Genomic DNA, 22,420 nt, shown 5'->3' with positions numbered 1-22,420 from the left:
CAACTTCCTATCTATAACAATAAATGGGGGGGGGCAATTTTTTTTGACCTATCATTTTGTTTCTGTGACTCATTTTCAAAAGGAGAGTACCTTCTAACACTTTTATTAACTCTACCTAAGTAACAGCATGATGTGATTCATTATGATGCAGTACCTAGTTTGAATCTGTCACAGGTCTGTCACCCAGTTGGGTGGCCTTGTGTATTTTACTTCACCTCTGTAAACCTCAGTTTCCCTATGTGTAAAATGTGTATAAAAATATTTCCCTCAAAAAAAGAAAATCATTAAGAGGGTAGTTCTAAGAATTACATAAAATGGTGTACAATCAAATGCTTAAAACATCTGTTCTCTGTTCATTCATTCATTTGACAAATATTCACTCCCCATTACATGTAAGCACCATTAATTAATACCTTGCCTTTACTTTTCTAAGGTTTGTGCATAAATGTTTGTCAAATGTATTTCATTCAAAAGTATGCCACTTAGTATGTGGAAAAATCTACTTAAAGCTACCAAATTTTTCTACAAGTTATGGAACCACTGTTAATAAAGAACATAACAAATTTATAAGGCAGTTTTAAAAAAAAACATATTTTACTAAGAATAACATATTCACCATTTACTTGATATTGCTTTGGATTTACTTTGTGGTTCTTTGGTCTAACTTATTTACATGTTGAAAAGCCTAGTATGGGCCAGGCACAGTGGCTCACGCCTGTAATCCTAGCACTCTGGGAGGCCGAGGTAGGCAGATTGCTCAAGGTTAGGAGTTCAAAACCAGCCTGAGCAAGAATGAGACCCCCATCTCTACTATAAATAGAAAGAAATTAATTGCTCAACTAATACATATAGAAAAAAATCAGCCGAGCATGGTGGTGCATGCCTGTAGTCCCAGCTACTCAGGAGGCTGAGGCAGTAGGATGGCTTGAGCCCAGGAGTTAGAGGTTGCTGTGAGCTAGGCTGACACCATGGCGCTCACTCTAGCCTGGGCAACAAAGCGAGACTCTGTCTCAAAAAAAAAAAAAATCCTAGTATGTAAAATTCAAGAATGAATAAAAAGGAAATGATAAGTGACTGACAGAAGTACCTGAAGTATGCTGACACACCTCTAAGTCCCCTTCCTGTCCTGGAGGTATACAAGGTGGGGCTGATAGATTGTGGGAAATATGAAAGTCTTATGTTCTTAGAGTGAGAAGAGGCAATTTATGGTTAAAAATTAAATTACAAATCTCTGTCAAATGTGGGACATAGCAATTTGAAGCATGTCTTCTGCACTAGTATCTCACCCAGCCTTCTAATTCTAGGACTTCTTTTGCAAAACACAACTGGTATGGCTTTGCCCACGATAGGTCCACACAATAAAAATACATGATTTATTTTAACACAAAGGAAACTGCTAACTATCATCTGAATTTTAGTCCTACCATGAGCCTGGATGATGAAAGGATTCAATATATGACTCAATTTCTTCATGATCCAGTTTACTATGACAAAATAGCCTTCCTAAATACTAGAAAAATCTCCACTTCTACAAAAAGTCACAACAAACACAGAAGTAACTTAGGGTGCAAAAAGGGGTTATATGTTCTAATTTCCAGTGAGATAATGCACAAAATAAGTAGAATGTGGCAAAATCAACGGTTCTGTTCTCAAACTAATGGTTTAAATAGTTCTATCTATAACAAAACTTTGGATTAAAAAAAAAAAGACAATTAGTGACTACCAAGGGTTGGGGATAAAGAGGAATGAGAAATTATTGTTTACTTGTATGGAGTTTCAGTTTGCGACGATGAAAAAGTTCTGAGACGGACAGTGGTGATGGCTGGATGTGGATGTACTTAATGCCAATGAAGTGTACATTTAAAAATGGTTTTAACTTGGTAAACTTTAGGTCTATTTTACTACAATAAAAAAATAATGTTATTAGCCTTAAAAATGAAACTACGTAAAAGATGAATGTGTTACTTGTTATAAATTCTTGTTTGTCTAGGCCAATAACAAAAAATTCCCCAGAGCAGCTAAGTTTAAATAAGCACCCAATTAGATTAAGTGAATCAACAGAACAAAACCATTTGGTCATTCCTGAAAGCCAATGGCAATGTTGGGAAACATATTTATTAAAATACTGGAAAAAATATATACACACACATATACATGTACACACTCCAATATATATGTACACACGAACATAGATATATATACACGCATGTATAGATACACACATATGTATATACACACACATATACATATACACACTCACATATATATGTGTATATGAATATAGATATATATGCACATGTATAGATATACACATATGTATATATACACACACGTTTATGGCCAAGATAACACTAAACCTGTATAACCATTATCTTTATGAGTCAAATAGCAAAAGAATCCACGGTGGGGGTCAATACATGAGGCAGAACTGAAACTTTGTTATCCCAGAATGAACCAGATTTGCACACAGTCTTCAGAAACTATTATGACACAATGGCTGTGAGAATGGGTATCTGTATTTCTGAATCTCCCCCACACAGTCTCCCCTACCCCAGAAAATTGGGTTAATTTCTATTTGCTTACCACCAGTCCCAGTACGAGGGTGCGGACTCTTTCTCCTATCTCTGGTGAAATGTCATTGCCAAACTGCTGTAGGGTAGTAAGGAACCGTTTCAGCTTGCTAAGTTGCCTGGCGCCACAGGCTGGGGGCAGCTGTTGATTAGCCAGAGAAGAAGAGGAAGAGGAGGAAGGCCCGTTGCTAAAGCCATTGGGCGGTGAGGGGGCGCCATTCAAGGCTGTAGGTGAATGGCTCGTGCCATTAGTTACTGTCAAGGGCACAAAATCAGAAGGAAAGTATAAATTCACAGAGAACACGCACAAGGAGATTGCCACCAAGTTTCCTTCCCTTAAAATATAGTCGTTTTGTAATTTTAAAAACGTTGAGACTTTCTGTAAAATGCTTTGACTTTACAGGTTTCCCACACTCCCAGGGACTCTAACTAAGTGGGTCTATTCCTCTTACTGAGCGACAGCGTTCTGCACAGAAGCTGCCGATAAACGGGGCCTGCTGCAGCGCAGGGCCAGCCCTGCCTCCCACATGCACATATGCCAGCCACCTGAAATGTTTCAAACGCAGAACAGACAGCTTGGGATGTCAGCCTTTTGTCTCGGGCTTACATCAATATAACAGGACTATTCCTTTCTAAACTGCTCCCCTAGAGAAAGTGTACATTTCGCGGAGACTAAATTTATCAGTGAACATTTTTAATCATGTTTTGTACACACAACTGACAGCTGTGTTTATAGAAATGGGACTTTCAAGTTTTAACCTTCCACCACCCAATTAGAAGGCTATTTTCTCCCCCCTCGTATTTCTCAACCACTTCTTTAGGGAAAAATGAAAATTTTTCATACAAAGCCAAAATGGACATGGTGTTCATCGAGGAGCTATTCCAAGAAATCGAAAGGTGACACCTCAGTCCAACCAAGAGCACAGACTGGTGGGGATTCAGTAAATTTATTTCTGATAAAATGTATTTGAACATTGAGATGATAATCCCTATCACTCTGTACCCTATAAATGCACAATTATTACACGTTAATTAAAATAAATAAAAAGAAAACAAAAAAGATGATAATCCATAAGATCTAGGCTTTAAAAGCTGCATATTTCTCACCAAGGAAAACATTGATTTTATCATGTTAAGTCAATTAATTTGACAAAATGATCTTTGTCAAATCCATTTTTAAATATAATTTTGATAAACAACTATCTCTAACAATAGTTAGAAGATGTTTTAAGGACTCTATTATTCTTAAAAGTTTCATTGTACGATAACAAAAATGGTTCTCTTGTCCCAAATGAGTAGCAAAGTAACCTGTCAAGGAATGCTATCTCGATCAGGACATTTCACAAGGGACACATGTCTATCACCGTGGCTTTGGGTAACAACAAATCAAATATAAGATGACAGGGTTACAACTTGGCACACACAGCACAGCTGCCTGCTCCTTACACGTTTAGGGAGGTCTTTTAAATGGCAATGCAACACTGCATAAACAGCCTGGTATGGGCTCTCTGTAGCTCCCTTCTAGTCCCATGGATCTATTTTTGCTTATTAGTTATTTTTCATTCATATGGATTTCATGGCACATGGTCTGTAAATAGAATTATCTGCAACATAAAATACATACTAGTTTCACAGGTCCTTGATGCCAATTCTAACCAGGACTTTGAGATGGACTAAAACAAGGTTAGCAACTATCTCTACTGAAATACACAGGAAAGAGAGGGAAGTTGCAATTCTGTCACAATGTTCTGTCCCTTCCTTGGACAATACAGAAAGCAATACCCTCCATGGACTCAGAACACAAGACTCGAGCCAAGGGAGAATAAAAATCTAACAGGTTCGAGTCAAGGAAGATGCTACTTATTTCAGAGTTTTCTGTATGAGACTGTTGCATGTAGCAATACTCTTTTTACTTAAAGATGTTACATTTTAACATTATTTGTAACAGTTTGAAATAAAAGAAAGCAGTATTGGAAGATCAAAAGTAACCTAGAAATAATTATAGCATATGTCCATGTCCCAAGTCAAACAGAACAAACTAATGTGCTCCACATTAAGATGAATTAAAAGTTATAGTGGCAACAACTGGGAGTTACAGAACAAATGCAGTTTCATTTGCTAAAATCATAGCAGACTACAACACTGAAGCAATAATGAAAGGAAGGCAAATATTGGCAGTCATACAAATTACACCTAAGCTATGATACTTCTGTGCTCACACCTACTTACTGGCAAACCATTTTTTTTTTTTTTACTTCATTTCTGCATAATACATTGATGCTGAATCTTATTTTCCTTTGATTTTTCATCTGCAGACAAAAAAAAAATAATCTAATTTAAACTTTAAAACCAAAACTCCAAAGACAGCAATGAGTACTTACATGTCGTCGGCGTAAATGAACTGGTCCTTGGAGCTCCTTGGGTAGTTGGGGGAGGGGGCATCGTTGGAGGAGTCAGCCTAGATTGCGTCTTCACATCCACAGGTGAGTCTGGCATTGTGGAGAGCTTCTCAGTACGATCTGGAGGATGCCACCAGGAACATGTTATTTTACTCCTTAAGCACCTCACATTTTCAAGTGGAGTTTATCTTTTTTAAAAGCAAGTGAACAGAAGAAATGCAACATCTTCTATCAATAAAATATGCTTATCTACTGAAGTTTAAATCAGGATTTTATCATCTAAACTCCACTTAAGAAGGTGTAGCACAGATGGCAGGACCCCATTTGTAACTAGGTTATATTATATCCTATTGTTATTTCTGGCTTAGGCAGATGCTACCTTGGTAGTGTTATATGCAACAGCACAACTTCACTGGAAACTGAAGCCAATGTTAGCAAGAGCTAGAAAATAGATGAGGAAGTAGGATGATAATGAATCCCTCACGACAGCTCAGAAATAACAAAAACCTGAAGTCTGTTACGCAGGTGAGATACTGGTAGGAGCCGGTTCTCTGTGATGATTTTCTATAACACCTGCTATCCCCTTTCTATCTTCAGTTTTCTAGCCTATTAGATGAAGCAGGTTATGTTTCCCAGACATAACTCTCACTTCAATTTTTCTGCCCTGTTCTAAAAATCACCACTACCTACATGCTGTATATTACACAATGAAGTGAAGCTATTATTTACTTAGAATGTCTGAATTTATGATCTGTCATTTTAAAACTATGAGACCAATAGTCCAATTAATAATCTCAGACAAGCGTGAGGATGTAAAAGTCTCAAAATGAGAACTAAAAAGAACTAAAGACACTCCTGGTTTTTTCTTTTCCGCCATGAACATGTGACAGACATGGAGAAATGTCCTGATTACCCAATATGAACATTTGTACTTCAGAACTGTTTTCTCTTAAGTATACTTTTCCCTTCAAATTTTGAAGTGTTTTTCTCAATTTAATCTACTTATCAAAGCATCAGATCGCCAGGAAAAATGACAGATTTTTGTTTGTTTCTTTAGATCCAATTTTCTACAAACACGTGTGCACGTACACGCACACACACACCCCAAAAATGTTTCGAGGCACCTCTTGGATCGTTAGACACAAATATTTCCCACTTGGACTTTTAGAAAAGTAAAGTAACATACACTACTAAAAAAGAACAAGGCTTTTAAAATATTATAATAACGACCATCGTGAAAAATTCTCAAAATTCCTTAAAAGTCAGTTATTAAAAGAAAATGAAAAACCCAAATTACTAGTATCATGATTCCAAACCTACCTCACTTTTTTGTTCAAAGCAATTTTTTAGGATGTGGGTTGCAATAAAACACAACATTTGAAAGTTGAAACAATGTTGCTATCATTTTAGAGAAAATATAATAAAAGAATGAAAATAATCATTCTATTAAGAGCATTTTGCATGATGATCTAGTTATCAGTGGCATCAGGGTCTCTAGTTCTTAATCTCCACTGCTGGTCGAATAACAGTAATGTGAATAAAAGTGTTCTGGGTGAAATGATGGCAGAGGCACACATTGAGAGCATTTTTTACCTTTATCTTATTGTTAAAAACTTATCTTCCTATTGCTATTCCAGAACATTTCACAACCAGTATCATCAGTAACTTGTTCTAGAAAACTTATTCTAGAAAAATACCGAAGTTAGGCAGGCTTAAAACTGCTTCTTCAATAGTTAAATTCATTGCACATTCTACTCACCTCAACCAACCTCAGCAACAAGGGAATAAATAGCTTTCCGCTTATGTTGCAGCTGAGGGAAGAGGTACAGCAGCAAATACAAGTCTCCCTAAATAAAGGCAAATATTTCTGTCATGCCAGGGAGGGAGGGAGAAAGGGAGGCTTGCCAGAGTCGGCTGGGAGATAACAGTGGGAACTGCTGGTCCATCTGGTTTTCATTCTGCTAACACTCACAGGGAACTGTGAGAGAAGGCAGTCCAGATACACAGATTTGAAGCACGTGGTTTGCACAGACAGAGAAAGGAAGAGCAGGAGGGGGAAGGGGAAGTGGGAGTAACGAAAAAATAAATAAAGCAATAGAAGGAAAAAGATGAAAAGAGGGAAAAGAACAAAATAAATAGGCAAGAGCCTGAAGGGGGAGCAAGTTGCCCTCAACAGCTTCCAGCACCCCCCCAGGGACATGCTGGACGCCCCCCCCCCCCAGCACAGCCGCCTCCCTGGCTCCCTACAGTTAAGGAGCAATATCTACACTTTAAAACATATCTGAAACCCATTTTTCTTTTCTAAATAGCCCACATTAAGAAAAAAAAGGAAATAACCTATACAGCTGACAATGTGTTTCAAACCCTCTTCAAACTTAAAGATTTAAGTTTGTATTTAAGAAAATCTTAGTATAATATTTCTATCTTCTTCTGTCCCGATTTTAGAAAGATTTTCGGTGCATTCATAATTTTGGTTTGAAAATGTTTTGAATACCTGGTTTGGGTCCACATTTGTATTAATAACATGATTCCTATCCAGAACATCAACATCATCATCACCATCAGTAATTTTTTTTTTCTTACCATGTCATCAATATTTTAGGAAAAATGACTACTGAATCAGTGCATAAAAAACACTACTCCTAGAAGAAATATAAACATTCTAACCAGCATATATGCATACGTGTATTTATTTAGGGTTCTGACATTAGCCAAGTCTTTGTGACAGTTAGCTTCACTCTGATCAAATGGAGTTCCAACCCAGAGGTCCTACAAACTGAGACAAAGTAGGACCATATGTAACTCATTCCGGGCTGTTCAGGGCAATCAATTCAGGATGGAGAAAGATGGTGAAATAACTGGCCGGGCCTGATCCATACACATGCACAAACCCTCTGAAACAGAGAGATCTAAGATAAATCCGGAAAGTGTGTTTCAAGTATGCTGAGTCCTGTTGCATTTGTTTTGGATTATTTAAAAAAAATTTTTTTTTGAAATATATATTCTTGAAACATTTATAGCAAACAGCACATGAGCTCAGATTTAACCACAGAAGCATTTCACTCCATTTCAAATTAGAGGATGTGGTAAAACCAGTATTAGGTTACAATATTTCTTATATAATTTTTTAAGTTCATGGAAATTATACTGTTCTGGTATGTGATTTCTATTTTTGAGTTGCTGTAGGGAAATTCTGACATTTATTCAGAGACTGACACAAAGTGACAAAAAAATCAAGAAATGAAAAAAAAAAGAAAAGAAAAAAACAATCACTATCAGATAAATGGGGGAAGATGAGTATAACAATAAATGGTTGACTTTACTTCTACTGTAATGATTCGTAGCACTTCTAAACAAGACAATCTTCCCTCTACAGTAACATTTCTGTCACATGGCAAACATCCAGCACATATGTAGCAAAGATGGCTGATGTATGGAAGAAAATGTGGCATATATAAATACATTACCAATACCGTTTCAATATCCAGTTCAATGTCAGGGCCTTCTAGAAGTGGTATGCTTTCCATTTCCTTTTTTTTTAAGTAAAAAGAAAAGGTATGGCATAATCTGCCATGGCACTTATTTTACTTTTAGTTAGTTCAAATAGTTCCAGATGTGCTTTTAAAGTATTAAAAATAGGTATTCTATATTTTCCTGGTTTACATACCATTCTAGAGACAACTAGTATAAAAAGACAGCAAGTTCAGGGCTGGTAGGTGGTACATCTTTTTCTATCTGAGTTCATCAGGTCAATTATATTAGAAGTCTCAGAGGTGTTATGGAATACGAGGAACTTTTTGGGCAATTGGCAATTAGTCTGGATTTAGTCATACTTGAATAAGTGTTAGTTAAGGAAACCAGAAGGTATGCACTAAAGGGGATAAGCCCAAGTGGAAGGGAGGTACTATTAAATACTAACAGGGAATAGGAAAGAAAGATGCTAGGGAGGAATGAAGTTGGGTATAGGACTTTTATTTTTATTTCACTGGGGAAGATGGCAAATATAGTTCTGACAATGATGCCATTAAGTGACTCCAACATCTGTGGGTGAGATGTTACAGAAGACTGTCCACAGGCTTGTAAAACAACAGTGATGGCTACTTCTGCCATCCACCCAGCTCCCATGTTTCCCTGACCAGCACCCTGGTAACGTCTCTTTCTGCTCAGAACCCTTCAACAATACCTGAGAATGAGAGTCCAATGCTAACATGTTAAGCATGATGAAATGATACAGTAGAAGGATATTAGACTAACAGAAGAACTTGCCGACTTAAGACAGACTTCGTTTCAAACATGGACTCTCTCAATCCATCATTAATGAGCCCCCAGGTAAGGTCGTTATCCTGAGCCTCAGTCCCTCATCAGAAAAATGCCGGTGCAATCCTCTGTCCCTGAAAGGGATGTGTGTGGTGAGAGATTAAATGAGATAATATGTGTAAGACCTTAGTGTGCTGTCTACTCATATGAGGTGCCAACAGGTGTGAGCTTCATTCTCCTGTGCCACCTTCTCCATGAACCATCCCTGGCTTTTCCCTCAAATTTAGGCTCTACCAATATAGGACACGATGGTGTTCCCCAGCTTTTCTATCTTTCTTTTTCATGCTATTGTTTCTCTCATTTAAAATTATCTGCCCCATCTTGCGCATTCTTCACTGCCATTATAGATCACACATCCCTTTACAGCTACCCTAAATTGCCCTGGAAACCAACCACATCACATTACCTCTGCCTCTCCTTTGGCATTTATCACAGTCTGTCTGTATGATGGCTGCATATATGTATTACACTCCCAAACACTCCGAACAATGAAAATGGTAAGCAACTTCACAGCAACATGTTGTTTTTTTTTAATTCCTCCTTAGGAGGATACTTAATAAACATGTATAATCATGGTTCTCATAGGAAAGATGGTTACACTTCTAACTTTTAGAAATCCATTTCCTATGTTATAGCCAGTTCAAAGATATCAACCCTAATTTCATGACAACAGACAGACACACACCACCAACAACACAGAAATACACAGAAAGAGAATGGAATGTAGATAATATGGGAAGATACCACAGGTGAAATTTAGTTCAACTCTACAACCAGCTTATACAGTTTAGGCAATGGTAAGAATGACTTTTCACCTCATGTCTTATCCTAGGTGCTATGATCTGAATGTTCCCCCAAACCCCTGTGTTGAAATTTAATCACCGATGTAACAGTATTAATAAGTGAGGCCTTTGGGAAGTGATTTGCTCACGAGGGCTATACCTTCATGGATGGTATTAACCTCTTCCAAAAGGGATGGAGAGAGTTATACGGGCCCCTCCTGCCCTTCCCTCTCTTCCACCATGTGAAGTCATAGTATTCCAGCAACAAGGCGCCATCTTGGAAGCAGAGACCAGGCCCTCATCAGACACCCAACCTGCCAGTGCCTTGCTTTGTGACTTGACTTTGGACCCAGCCTCCAGAACTGTGAAAAATAAATTTCTGTTGTTTATAAACTACCCTAAACTATAAGCTATAGTCTAAGGTATTTATTGTAGCAGCACAAACAGACTAAGACCATAGATGTTTTATGACTAGTGTTATTTCTGAAATATAAATGTGAGTTTATCTATTCTCTAATCTAAAATCTTCAGGAGAGTCCCATTGTCCACAGAATAAAATATAAACTCTTTAGCCTAGTCCATGTTGCAGACACTGCTGAGTTCCTACTCAAAAACCTGTGTTGCTTTCTTCGTTGCTGGAGAATGCCCTGATTTTGTTCAGGTATTCACCCTCTGCCCATAATTATTGGGGCAGATCCTCCTTGTTTTACATTAATCAGGTTCTCACATCTCTCTCATCAGTAGCAGGTTTCAGAGCTGAGTGTTGAGATCCAACTCTGGACAATGGGCCAAGAAGGGAGAGGTTCTGGGAAAAACATCCTCACTTTCTAAACAGAGACCCAGGGAGCAAACAGTCCCCCCCCTTTTTTTTTGATAGGCACTGTTAGTTGCTGTGTCTATAAGTAATTACTTCACTCCACTTCTTTGGATTCTACTTTTCTTATCTATAAAGTCAAGCATATTAGACTGCATGACCCCAAAGATCCTTTGGAAATGCTAACATTCTCTGGTTTCCTTCAATAGATATGACTTATGATCACCACAAACACAAAGACAACTACTGAGAGAACATGTATTGGATAATAAAGTGACCACCAAAAAATTATTTTAAAATTAGTGATTATAACTAGCCTTCCTCTGTTCACATAAATTTCCATGTCCACAAGAATGTCTGCCCAGCAATTTTGTTCCCATTAACATTAAAATTAACATCTATTTCCTATTTATAAATAAATACATTTTCAATCCTCATTACTAAATCTCAAAAGATTTGGCTATAAAATAACCTAAAATCAATGTCCAATTCTCCCTCTTTAGTTACCACCAAAACAGTCTCTAGAATTTTCTTTCATAGCCCAGGTTCTTAAAAGAGTAATCCATTCACTTTTTATGCTTCCTCATTTTCCATTCTATCTTTCATGCACTAGCAGTGGAAATCTATGAGACTGTCTGGCTAGAATGTTTCTCTCCCTGAACTGGGAACTGTCATTCCCTCTAATCTCAAAACTACCTCGGGAGTCATCATGTTCTTTCATGACTTTGTACCCAAGAAACCAATGACAGGCTTAGACACAGCACCTAGTCCATGACAGGCGATCTCAGTCCTTCTCCCAGATTTTTATATTCAGAATTGAGAAAAGAAAAACAATTCCTCTCCAGAGTTATAAAACTGCACCATCTATAGCCCTCTCCGTCTAGAAAGCAGGTCTGCAATACAAAAGGTGGCAACTCCAGCCTGAGCAAGAGCAAGACCCCATCTCTACCAAAAACAGAAAAAAATTAGCCAGGCGTGATGGCATGCATCTATAGTCACAGCTATTCGGGAGGCTAAAGCAGGAGGATGGCTTGAGCCCAGGAGTTTGATGTTGCAATGAGCTATAATAATGCCACTGTGCTCTACTCAGGGCAACAGAGTGAGACCCCCACCTCAAAAGGGAGAAAAAACAGTGGCAACTAATAAAAAGAAGAAAAGAAGCGAGAGACAAGAGATCATCTTCGTAGTGGTTAAAGTTCTTCACCGTAGTAGATACTAGGGACTGGTTGCATCTTTAAAATTTCTACAAAATTTGCATACTCCAAACCTTCTACAAATTCTAGTTAATCCCTCCTTTACCTAAAAATCTAGTTTCAGTTAATTTTCACTTAAACCAAAGAATCCTGACTAAAATAACTCTGAAATGTAATATCAAGATATCCCCAACCACTGAAAATCTTCTCAATTGCCACTTCATTATTAATACAAGAAACATATGTGTCCTTCCTCTGGCATCTCTGTAGCATCTAAATACTGTTCACCACCTCCCTTTTGAATCATTAGTGTCCCCAGGATTCCATGAGTCTAACACTCTCTTTCTCTGGCCTTCCTATTTGCTCCTTCTCAGTTTCTAATAAGGGCTCCCCTTTCTCCTGCTCTGTGATAACTACTGGCATTTTCTCCCCAAAGTTCCCTCATAGGCCCTCTTCATATTTTAACTCTAGACCTTAGTGATTTCATTCGCACTATCATAGTCACGAAGAGTCTGGGCTTTGGAGACAGAGACTAGGATCTGAATGCCAGCTCTCTCATCACCTGTGTAAAGTTGGCCATACTTTTCAATCCCTGTGTTGTGGGAATAAACTCAGATAATATATATAACATGCTTGGCCAAATGTCTGACATGGTACACACTCTAGAGAGGGTGGCTTTATTCACACCATGGTCATTATGTGGAGGGCTTATACCTATAACTCCATTCAACATCCCTCCCAAGTGCTAGACCCAAACATCTTGAATTTAAACCCTCATCAGCCATCATCTCTCATCTGGCCTATTCAACAACCCTCTAAATGGCCTCCAACCCTGTCTATTCATCTCTGATTATCTATTCATCTCTGCTCCATTCTCCAAACCACATCCAGTCATTTTTCTACACATGCCAAGGATGTGACCAGTGATCCCACCCCTGTACTCTTGTAATTTTCAAAGCTGTCTTAAAACCTTAAGTATAAAGTCTATGTTCCTTAATAGAGCATAGAAAAGATGTCTGTGACCCATCTGGCTCCTGCAACTGTTCCAGACTCCTATCTTCAACCTCTGACCCCCATACTGAACTACTGCAGGTCTCCAAATGCCCCTGGTCACTCAGGCTTTTGTACTCACTGCATCAATTTCCTAGAATCCTCTTCATCCCATCACAGTCCGGTTGAGTCCATCGTTCCCTTAAAACTTCATTCGGGTGTCACTTTAGTGAAACATCCTTTGCTGACAACCTTTTCAACCCCAGCTGGCCCAGACAGTCCCGTGTTCTCATATTACACTGTCTAGCTGCCTCCTACAGCACTGATCACACAGTATTTAGACCATAATTTACTTAAGAGCAATGATGACATTTTGTTTGTTTTTGTATTCCCAGCACTTAGCACAGTGCCTGACACAGTTTTAACTCAGGATAAAACCATCAATATAGCTTCTCTTTTTCCCTATCGTCTGAAAAAAAAAAAAAAAATCCTAAAAAGAATTTTTATATTCTGGAAAAATTAATCACCAAAGATAAATCTAGAAAAATCAACTAGTGAACTATTCAATTCACCAGTTTTTAAATACTTTTCAGTAATCACAACACAATTCCTAAGATTTTTTTTGTATATAATTTTAGAAAAAAAGGCTTTGCAAGACAATTTATACACATAGAGTCTACAGTCCCCCAAAGCTCCCATTTTAACATGAATAGTGTCAGTGTAGTCACACATGTACACATACAATACCACACTTTTTTCCACATTCCACAAGTTTTCATGTTGCTTGTCTATGGATGGTGGGATTACAGGTTATTTTTATGTTCTTGTTATTTTTTTCTGTTCTACAATGAGCATCTTTTATTTTCATAAGCAAAAACTAAGCACATACACACACAAAAAAAATACTCTATTAGGATAAGTCATCTAAAATCAGGGTTAGGCACTGTGCCAAATGCTATGCATGCCTTATTTCATTTTAAACCTCACTATGAAAAGGTACTATAAATTTGCCCACTTCATAAAAAAAGGAACTGAGACCCAGAGGGGTCTTGCCTAGAGGGGCTGAATAATTTTCCCAAGGTTATAAGCCAAATCTTATTCCAGGCCTCCTCAGAGTTCATTATCATCTAAAACTAATATTTTATCCATGACCTGGAAAACTAGAATAGACCACAATGAGTAAATGTTAACTGTAGAGCTAGCATTACACTAGAACTGCACCTTCCAAAAAAGTCACTAGACACATGTGACTATTTTTTAATTAATTAAAATGAAATAAAATGCAAAATTTACTCTCTCAGTCACAGTAAACACACATTCATGTGCTCAGCAGCCATGGCTACGTGTGCCTGCTGGCTGCCATATTAGAAAGCCCAGTTACAGAATATTTCTGCAATCACAAAAGGACAATGCCATTTGAGAATAATGGCTCGGAAATGCTACCCTAGAAATAATGGCTCTGTGGCAGGCGTCCATGGAGGTGACAAAGCACCCCAAAGGGGTAAGAAGCCAGAATGCCTTTGGCCTCATCCTAAACACTTTCTATTGCCATTCAGATCTTTCATATCTTATTTTTTTTGGAGATAGATTCTCACTCTTGTTACCCCGGCTAGAGTGCAGTGGTGTCAACCTAGCTCACAGCAACCTCAAACTCCCGGGGCTGAAGCAATCCTACTGCCTCAGCCTCCCAAATAGCTGGGACTACAGGCATGCGCCACCATGCCTGGCTAATTTTTTCTATATATTTTTAGTTGGCCAACTAATTTCTTTCTATTTATAGTAGAGACAGAGTGTCGCTCTTGCTCAGGCTGGTCTTGAACCCCTTAGCTCAAACGATCTGCCTGCCTTGGCCTCCCAGAGTGCTAGGATTATAGACTTGAGCCACTGTGCCTGGCCTTTTCATTTCTTTTATACGTTCATTGGGTTTCTGCAGATGATTTCACATGATGGTTATGTGGTTAGGAGACAGGGAAAATAAAATTCTAAAGCCTGAAGATTAAGATATGCAAAGCTAAGAGCTCTGAGGAAGCACATGCATTAAGATATCCTCAGCACAGTTGACTAGTAGGCATTGGGGCAACCATGCTAAGTGAGAATAAGGCCAAGGCCATTCTCGACTCCATCCTGGAATGGGCCAGTCGGCAGCTGACCCAGGATCAGAGAGGACAGGCAGAAGCACGTTGCCTTTAACAGGAATGAACTCAGGTTAAGAAGGAAGCTTGGCAAAAAGAATGAGATAAATCTATACCCATCTATCATTATTTCCAGAAAACTATCTTCAAAGTATGTTTGCTCATCTCCATGTAGGGATGGCAAGAATTCTTCTTCCTTTCCTCTCTAGTACTTACACTGCCATACATAGCACATGTGTCTTATTTTTGAATGTCTCCCCAACCAGAATGTCAGCTTCGTGAACAAAGAGATTTTTTGTCTGTTAACTCCAGATTCCACAACATTTAGAAGAGTGTCTGAAATATAAACAGTAGGCATTTGATAAAGATTTGTTGAAAGAATAAATGAAGTAAGCAAGCAAGCTTCTGCCAAAACAGCAGGACACACATGAGCAGCTCTGTTTACCTGGAGTCGGGGAAAGGATGAGTGGGGCAGATAGGTTAAATGGTGAAGGCCCACACCCAGATAGGAAGGTAAAATGCTGAGAAGGAGAAGCAGGAAAACAGTAAGAACCAATCTGCTCATTTTTATACAGAGATGGTCTACAGACTACCAAGAAAACAGAAAACACTATAAACATTAACCAGTGCCCATATGGTGGTTCCAGCTAGAAAAATCAGCTACTAATTTCATGAAGTAAGGAAAGAAAGGCTGGTCATAGGACTAGTGGAGGACTCCAGGCATTCCATGTCTGTGCAAGTCCCTCAGAAATGGCATCCCTTCCACAGCTGTTACCACTTTACTCCAGTGACGCCTGCCTGCCGCTTATTGTAGTAACCACTTCCTGGAGGTGGCTGCTGGAAGGTACCAGGGGGGAACCAAGCAGTCTGGGGTCTGACTACTCCACTTGGACCAGTGTACTTCTGCCTTTATCTACTTTACACTATGGTGTTCTGTTGAAGATCTCATTTGAAAAAAGACGGTCTCCTGTTTAAGAAAGAAAAGTTTAAAACCCCTGGCCCAGGCCACCAGTGATGGTCCACCAAATGACTACGATAAAAATATTTTGGGTGCTCCTTCTAGAAATAAAAAATATACTTGATAAAGAATACTTAAACAACTTAATAAGGAAAATCCAAATAACCCAAAGAACAGAAAAGTAACTCCCACTTGTGTACATGAGCAGAGGAAGATACGTGTATCACAAGGGCCCATAAACAGAACATAGATAGCATCCATGTTAACACCCTACTGCCAAACCACAGATCATTCCAGAAAGTGAAAAAAAAAAAAATCATTACATACTGATGCAAACCTTTTCTAATCTTTAAGTACAGACAATTTTTACTCCACTGGCATATTTGTCTTATTTGACAAGGTTAAAGAAGGTTATAGAGAAGGCCCAGAGAGCTGCTGCTACAAAAAAAAAAAAAAAAAAACATAACAGTAGCAGTGACATTCAGCAGTCCCTTTACAAGAATTCAGACGGTAGTTAGTGTAGAGGGAGTTAGTGTAGAGGCCAAAGGAGGAGAAGAGGCATTCTGTTGAGAGGCAATAAAGGACTACTGGGGAGAATGAATGGATCTGGGAACAGAGATTAACTTATATTAATACAGTCTCTTGTAAAAGAGTGTCCAGGTGTGGTTACATTCCTGCTCTTACAGAGAAGGGAAGAAAGAACACTTGTTCTCCTTGGCAGGTCTGGATATTAGGCAGATAAAAGAACTTCACTCCATCCTGTACTTTGAGAGACAGTGGGATTGAGGGGAAGGCCAAAGAGACCTTGAGGCTGCTTCTTCAGCTCAGCATGTCAAAACACCATATTTTGGGGTATCAGTTTTTGAGCCCTGACATTAGTAAATCAAGGCAGAAAAGTATGAAGGTGCACAGGGTATGTACCTGTGGCTAAATCACAGACAAATATCAGAAACTTAAATGACTATTTCCTGAATTTAACTTAATTTACTCTGGGGAGGGGGGGGAATATACTGTTAGTATAGACCACGTTATAGGCAATGGGAAAGCACTGAGTTCTTAGGCAGCCAATGGCATGCTCATTTCTATTTGCAGCAGATAATAAATAGGATGAAAAAGGGAAGAAGGCAGGAGGACTGGACAGTAATACTCTGGGCAAGAAATGATACAGGTATGTAGCGTGGAAATGGCTATAAGAATGGAGAAAAGGCCGGGCGGGGTGGCTCACGCCTGTAATCCTAGCACTCTGGGAGGCTGAGGCGGGCGGATTGCTCGAGGTCAGGAGTTCAAAACCAGCCTGAGCAAGAGCAAGACCCCATCTCTACTATAAATAGAAAGAAATTAGCTGGACAACTAAAAATATATAGAAAAAATTAGCTGGGCATGGTGGCACATGCCTGTAGTCCCAGCTACTGGGGAGGCTGAGGCAGTAGGATTGCTTGAGCCAGGAGTTTGAGGTTGCTGTGAGCTAGGCTGACGCCACAGCACTCACTCTAGCCTGGGCAACAAAGCGAGATTCTGTCTCAAAAAAAAAAAAACCCAAAAAACAGATAGGTGGATGTGTATGTCTGTGTGTAAATTAAATACTGGAAGGATATGTATAAAAGGATCTAAGAATACTGAGTAACTATCTCTTAAGTCAGTGGTTCACAATGGGGCATAATCTTCAAATATGCTGTCCAACAGTCACATTATGAAAAACCTTTTTCTTTGAAATTTTTTGCTTAGTTTTACCACTATACTTAAGCAATACTGAGATATCACTGTATTTTCCTTACAACATCACTGAAACTGGAATGAGTACTATAAAAACATGGAATCAAAGCACTGTGTCATGCTTTGTGGCAGCAGTTATTTTTTGGTGGGTGATTTGTAGAATAATTGGGTGCTTTAAAATCAGTTTAGGTAAAATCTAGCATAACTATTTTTCTAGGAATGAAACTATTTGTAAAAAAAAAAAAAAAAAAATTAAGGGAAGAATATACCTTGTTTTATTTAGAACTCTATACCAAAGCAATTCAGCTTCAGATTAAATGAGTAAAAAAATGGAATTCAAGACAACAAGAGGAGGGGTCCAACAGGTGGGGTTACTTACATGAAAGCCCTTGAACACACAACAGTAGAAAAAAGTATCTATTCACCTCTGTATCCCATTCACCTAACAGTGCCTTGCATCAATGTTCACTGACTAAAGAAATGGATGCTATTTTAGTAATAAGGAAGCCCACACACACTAGCAGACTAAAAGGAAAAGACCTTGAGATCATTTCAAGAAAAAAATCCACAAGTATACTAGAGCATCTTAAGAATAAAATACCAAAATAAATGATCAAATTATTTCTAAAGTGGTCAAGGAGCACCATACAACAAAATATTAATAGAATCCTCCCCAAAGAACAGTTTCACTAAAAAGTTGAGTCTTCCGGAAGGGCTCCCAAAGATGTTTAGACAGCCTATGAATATATTAGCAAATTCTTTACATATAATTATCTTTTCACACGAATTGAGAACGGAAGGTAAATGTATTTACATAGAGATTTCCCTTTGACTTAATATGGTCAATACATAAGGAAGTCAAGCCCATAAATTTTATTGGGTTGTTTCAATTTCACATTCATCATTTCTCAACAGAGTCTCTTCCTCAGTTAATATTTTGCATAATACAATTTTTCATGAAGGCCCATGACCTTATTTAAATTAATAAAGTAATTCAGAGAAGGTACCCTAATTAATTACTAATAAGTATTCCCTAAGGACAGAAGCTCAAGTTCTATTTAACCAACGAAATATCTGCATATACATATATTCAAAAGCATGTAGGTAAGTCTAGTTTTACCACTCTTATTATAAGAAATTTTAAAAACAAGCATATTTTTTAATATTAGGAAGACCATTGGGGATTCTAGATCCATAAAATTCTGGCTAGATACAGTTTGAATGACACATTTTTACAATTCACATACCACCTTAAGTTCCAGGCATGTGTCTCAAGTGAACGCATAAATAAATTTCACGTTAATAAGTTCTTAATGTAGCCTCATCTGTATATATACTTTAAATGTGGATAAATGTTATTAAGATGACAGTCTAAGTTCCCATCCACTTACTAGGAATCATTTATATTTTATATAGCACTAGAGATGTCTTCTCTGAGCTTATGAAGAATTATAATGGGGGAAATCAAACTAAACATTGATGGACAACTGCAAAGAGCATTCCATGCACAAATGAAAAATGTGGCTTGCTAGAAATCTATAAGGTCATTTTCAAAAACACAACCTTCTTGATACTATTTGTCAAACAAATTAATCACAAAAGTAATAAATGTCTATATACAAAAGAAGCTGTTCTCAATCACAGGTTCAGCATGTTATTATTAACAGGTTAATATTAATAACTCAAATTACAATATATCCAAAATCATCCCTGTGATAATATCACTACTACTTCCTTAAAGGGCACAGGGGTAGAATTTTTGGAACATCTCAACACTTACTACAGAAGTCCACAGTGGTTGCAAATGTCAACACTCTTTGAATGGCAACAAGAAAATATGTTGGGAACCTCTGTTTTGAGGGGTCAAAACAGCACATCTGAGTGAGTGCCTTTCCCTTCTCAGAAATACTGGCCAGGGTGCCCTAGGAAGGTACCTGAAGCCAAATAAACCATTTCACAAATTCTTACTCTCACCTCATTTCTCTGAAGAATAGCACCTTACTTCTGCAAGGTTTGGCTAGCAAGAAAACACTAGATTTTGCCCTAGTAGATGATGTTGTATGTCAACTTACTTGGGCTGACTCAAGACAAAAGTAAGAAGTCAGCACAGTTGACCTGCAGTGTTCCCCTGTTCTCTTCTGTTTACCTTCCTTTCAGGACTTCCCTCTTTTCCTCTCCAAGAAATCTTTTACTGTCCCCTAGCTGAAGATATTAAGCTGTGACACCCACCTTGGCCCAAAGTCCTGAGCTTCAGATCTGTCCCACATGTCTACTTCTGGGACTGAAGTTCCAGTAATCAATCACTTCAACTAATTCATATAATGGTGATGACTAATGATGGCATTTGTATACACACACACACCCTCTTTTCCTCCTTAAACAAAAATGGATGATTTTAAGTCCGGCAAGGTGGCTCACACCTGTAATCCTAGCACTCTGGGAGGCCAGGCGGGCAGATTGCTTGAGGTCGGGAGTTTGAAACCAGCCTGAGCAAGAGTGAGACCCTCGTCTCTACTAAAAATAGAAAGAAATTAATTGACCAACTAAAAATATATATATACAAAAAATTAGCCGGGCATGGTGGTGCATGCCTGTAGTCCCAGCTACTCAGGAGGCTGAGGCAGTAGGATCGCTTGAGCCCAAGAGATTGAGGTTGCTGTGAACTAGGCTGACGCCATGGCACTCACTCTAGCCTGGGCAACAAAGTGAGAAAAAAAAAAAGGATGATTTTCAACTGGGTAGGAAGAGGGGGCTAGTGGATCGGAATCATGTGAGCTACACACCTATAACTGCCAAAAAAACAAATAAATAAAAAAGAAAAAAAAAAGAATCATGTGAGGAATTCAGAAAAAACCTTTCTCATCAGTGCACAAATACACAACCACCCTGTCCTGTGGACAACCACTGCCATGAGAAGCCACTGATGCTGATGGGGAGGAAGGGCAGGCAGAGGGAAACGTCATCCAACTGAGTGAAGGAAATACATTTTGTCTTGTTTTCTTTCCGACACATTGTGCATACATAGTAGGTGCCCAATAACAGTTGCATATCCAGTTAATATTCTTAAAAACACACAAGTCCTTCTCTCCTCCTTAAAGAATAATCTGTTACAGGTCTTATATTGGGCTTTCCGGAACCAAGAAAGGACCAATAGGAAGACATAATTTACCCATCCACACATATAATCCAACACTCATGGAATGTTTGTTCATGAATATTCATAAATATTAGAAAAAAAAAACTACTATTTCCCTTCTCCCCTCTACAAACGGTCAGCTCATTCTTACCTTTATGTTCATCAGTCCTCCCCTGGCCATCCATCCTATTTCACTCAGGGTCTTCACTCCTTTGTTTTCTTTGTGATACTTACAAAACTCAAAATTCTTTTATATTCCTTTATTTGGATGGAATTTAATCTCCCTCCCAGAGTACTGTCCTATCCCAGTACTAGCACAGTGTCTGGCATAGAAGTACTAAAAAATATTGGTCAAAACAAATGAGGAAGGCAGGATTCTGAATTGGTTGTAAACCAACTAAGAAAAGAAACAGGGAGGTGTCATAAACCAGAGACACAAAGGGAGGGTTAATGTAATAGCTGTAAGTTCATGCTGAGGTCAAGGTTAGATACATGTTGGGATACAGCAAGGAGGAAAAGCCAAACAGGTCACAAGATTAAATAAGATCCGGGTGTGGCGGTGCACGCCTGTAGTGCCAGCTACTCAGGAGGCTGAGTTGGGAGGATGGCTTGAGCCCAGGAGTTCAAGGTCAGACCTTTAACTCTATTATTTTTTTTTAAAGAAAGGATTAAATAAGCTCAAGCATACCCAGCAAGGTACAGCCCCAGATAAGGGGAGGCAAGAAAGTCAGCCATTGAGTAAAAAACCAGGTTGCATTAATCTTGAAGACACAACCTGCTCAACTCAATTTTCCAGCCAAATTCTAATACTCGTCTCTACAAATAACCTCAAGCTCTACTTAAGAGAGCAAAGAGAAGACAGCAGGCCTAAATCTCTGCAAACTCCACCCTCAGAACTCCTTTGTATTTGCATCCATACCTCCAGGCTCAGAAAACACACCCTTCCGCCTCTAGGGGCTTCACTCCATCAGGTATTCCACCCTCTTCCTTATCTTCAATTTATCTGGCCATCTCGGCTGCTTCCCACCCTAGGACTGCTAGAATCTCTCCCATTAAAACAAAACAAAACAGGCAGGGCGCGGTGGCTCACGACTGTACTCCTAGCACTCTGGGAGGCCAAGGCGGGCGGATTGCTAGAGGTCAGGAGTTCGAAACCAGCCTTAGCAAGAGCGAGACCCCGTCTCTACTACTATAAATAGAAAGAAATTAATTGGCCAACTAAAAATATATAGAAAAAATTAGCCGGGCATGGTGGCGCATGCCTGTAGTCCCAGCTACTCGGGAGGCTGAGGCAGCAGGATTGCTTGAGCCCAGGAGTTTGAGGTTTCTGTGAGCTAGGCTGACACCATGGCACTCACTCTAGCCTGGGCAACAAAGCGAGACTCTGTCTAAAACAAAACAAAACAACCTCTCCTT

At 38.8% G+C, this 22,420-nt stretch overlaps 1 protein-coding gene across 5 annotated transcripts in view; it reads right to left on the bottom strand.

Moving 5' to 3' along the window:
- Positions 1-22,420, bottom strand: part of RUNX1T1 (RUNX1 partner transcriptional co-repressor 1) — a 139,992-nt gene that overhangs the window by 56,709 nt on the left and 60,863 nt on the right. For all 5 annotated transcript variants that reach the window (XM_012749612.3, XM_012749615.3, XM_012749610.3 and 2 more), the window contains 2 exons: positions 4,952-5,089; positions 2,584-2,825 (listed from right to left, as the gene is read on the bottom strand). In XM_012749612.3, coding sequence (XP_012605066.1) covers positions 2,584-2,825; positions 4,952-5,089 — 380 coding nt within the window. The remainder of the gene's footprint in view (positions 1-2,583; positions 2,826-4,951; positions 5,090-22,420) is intronic.

The sequence above is a fragment of the Microcebus murinus genome, chromosome 7 (genome assembly GCF_040939455.1).
Source record: "Microcebus murinus isolate Inina chromosome 7, M.murinus_Inina_mat1.0, whole genome shotgun sequence".
Taxonomy (NCBI): domain Eukaryota; kingdom Metazoa; phylum Chordata; class Mammalia; order Primates; family Cheirogaleidae; genus Microcebus; species Microcebus murinus.
This window is presented reverse-complemented; position numbering and strand designations above follow the sequence as displayed.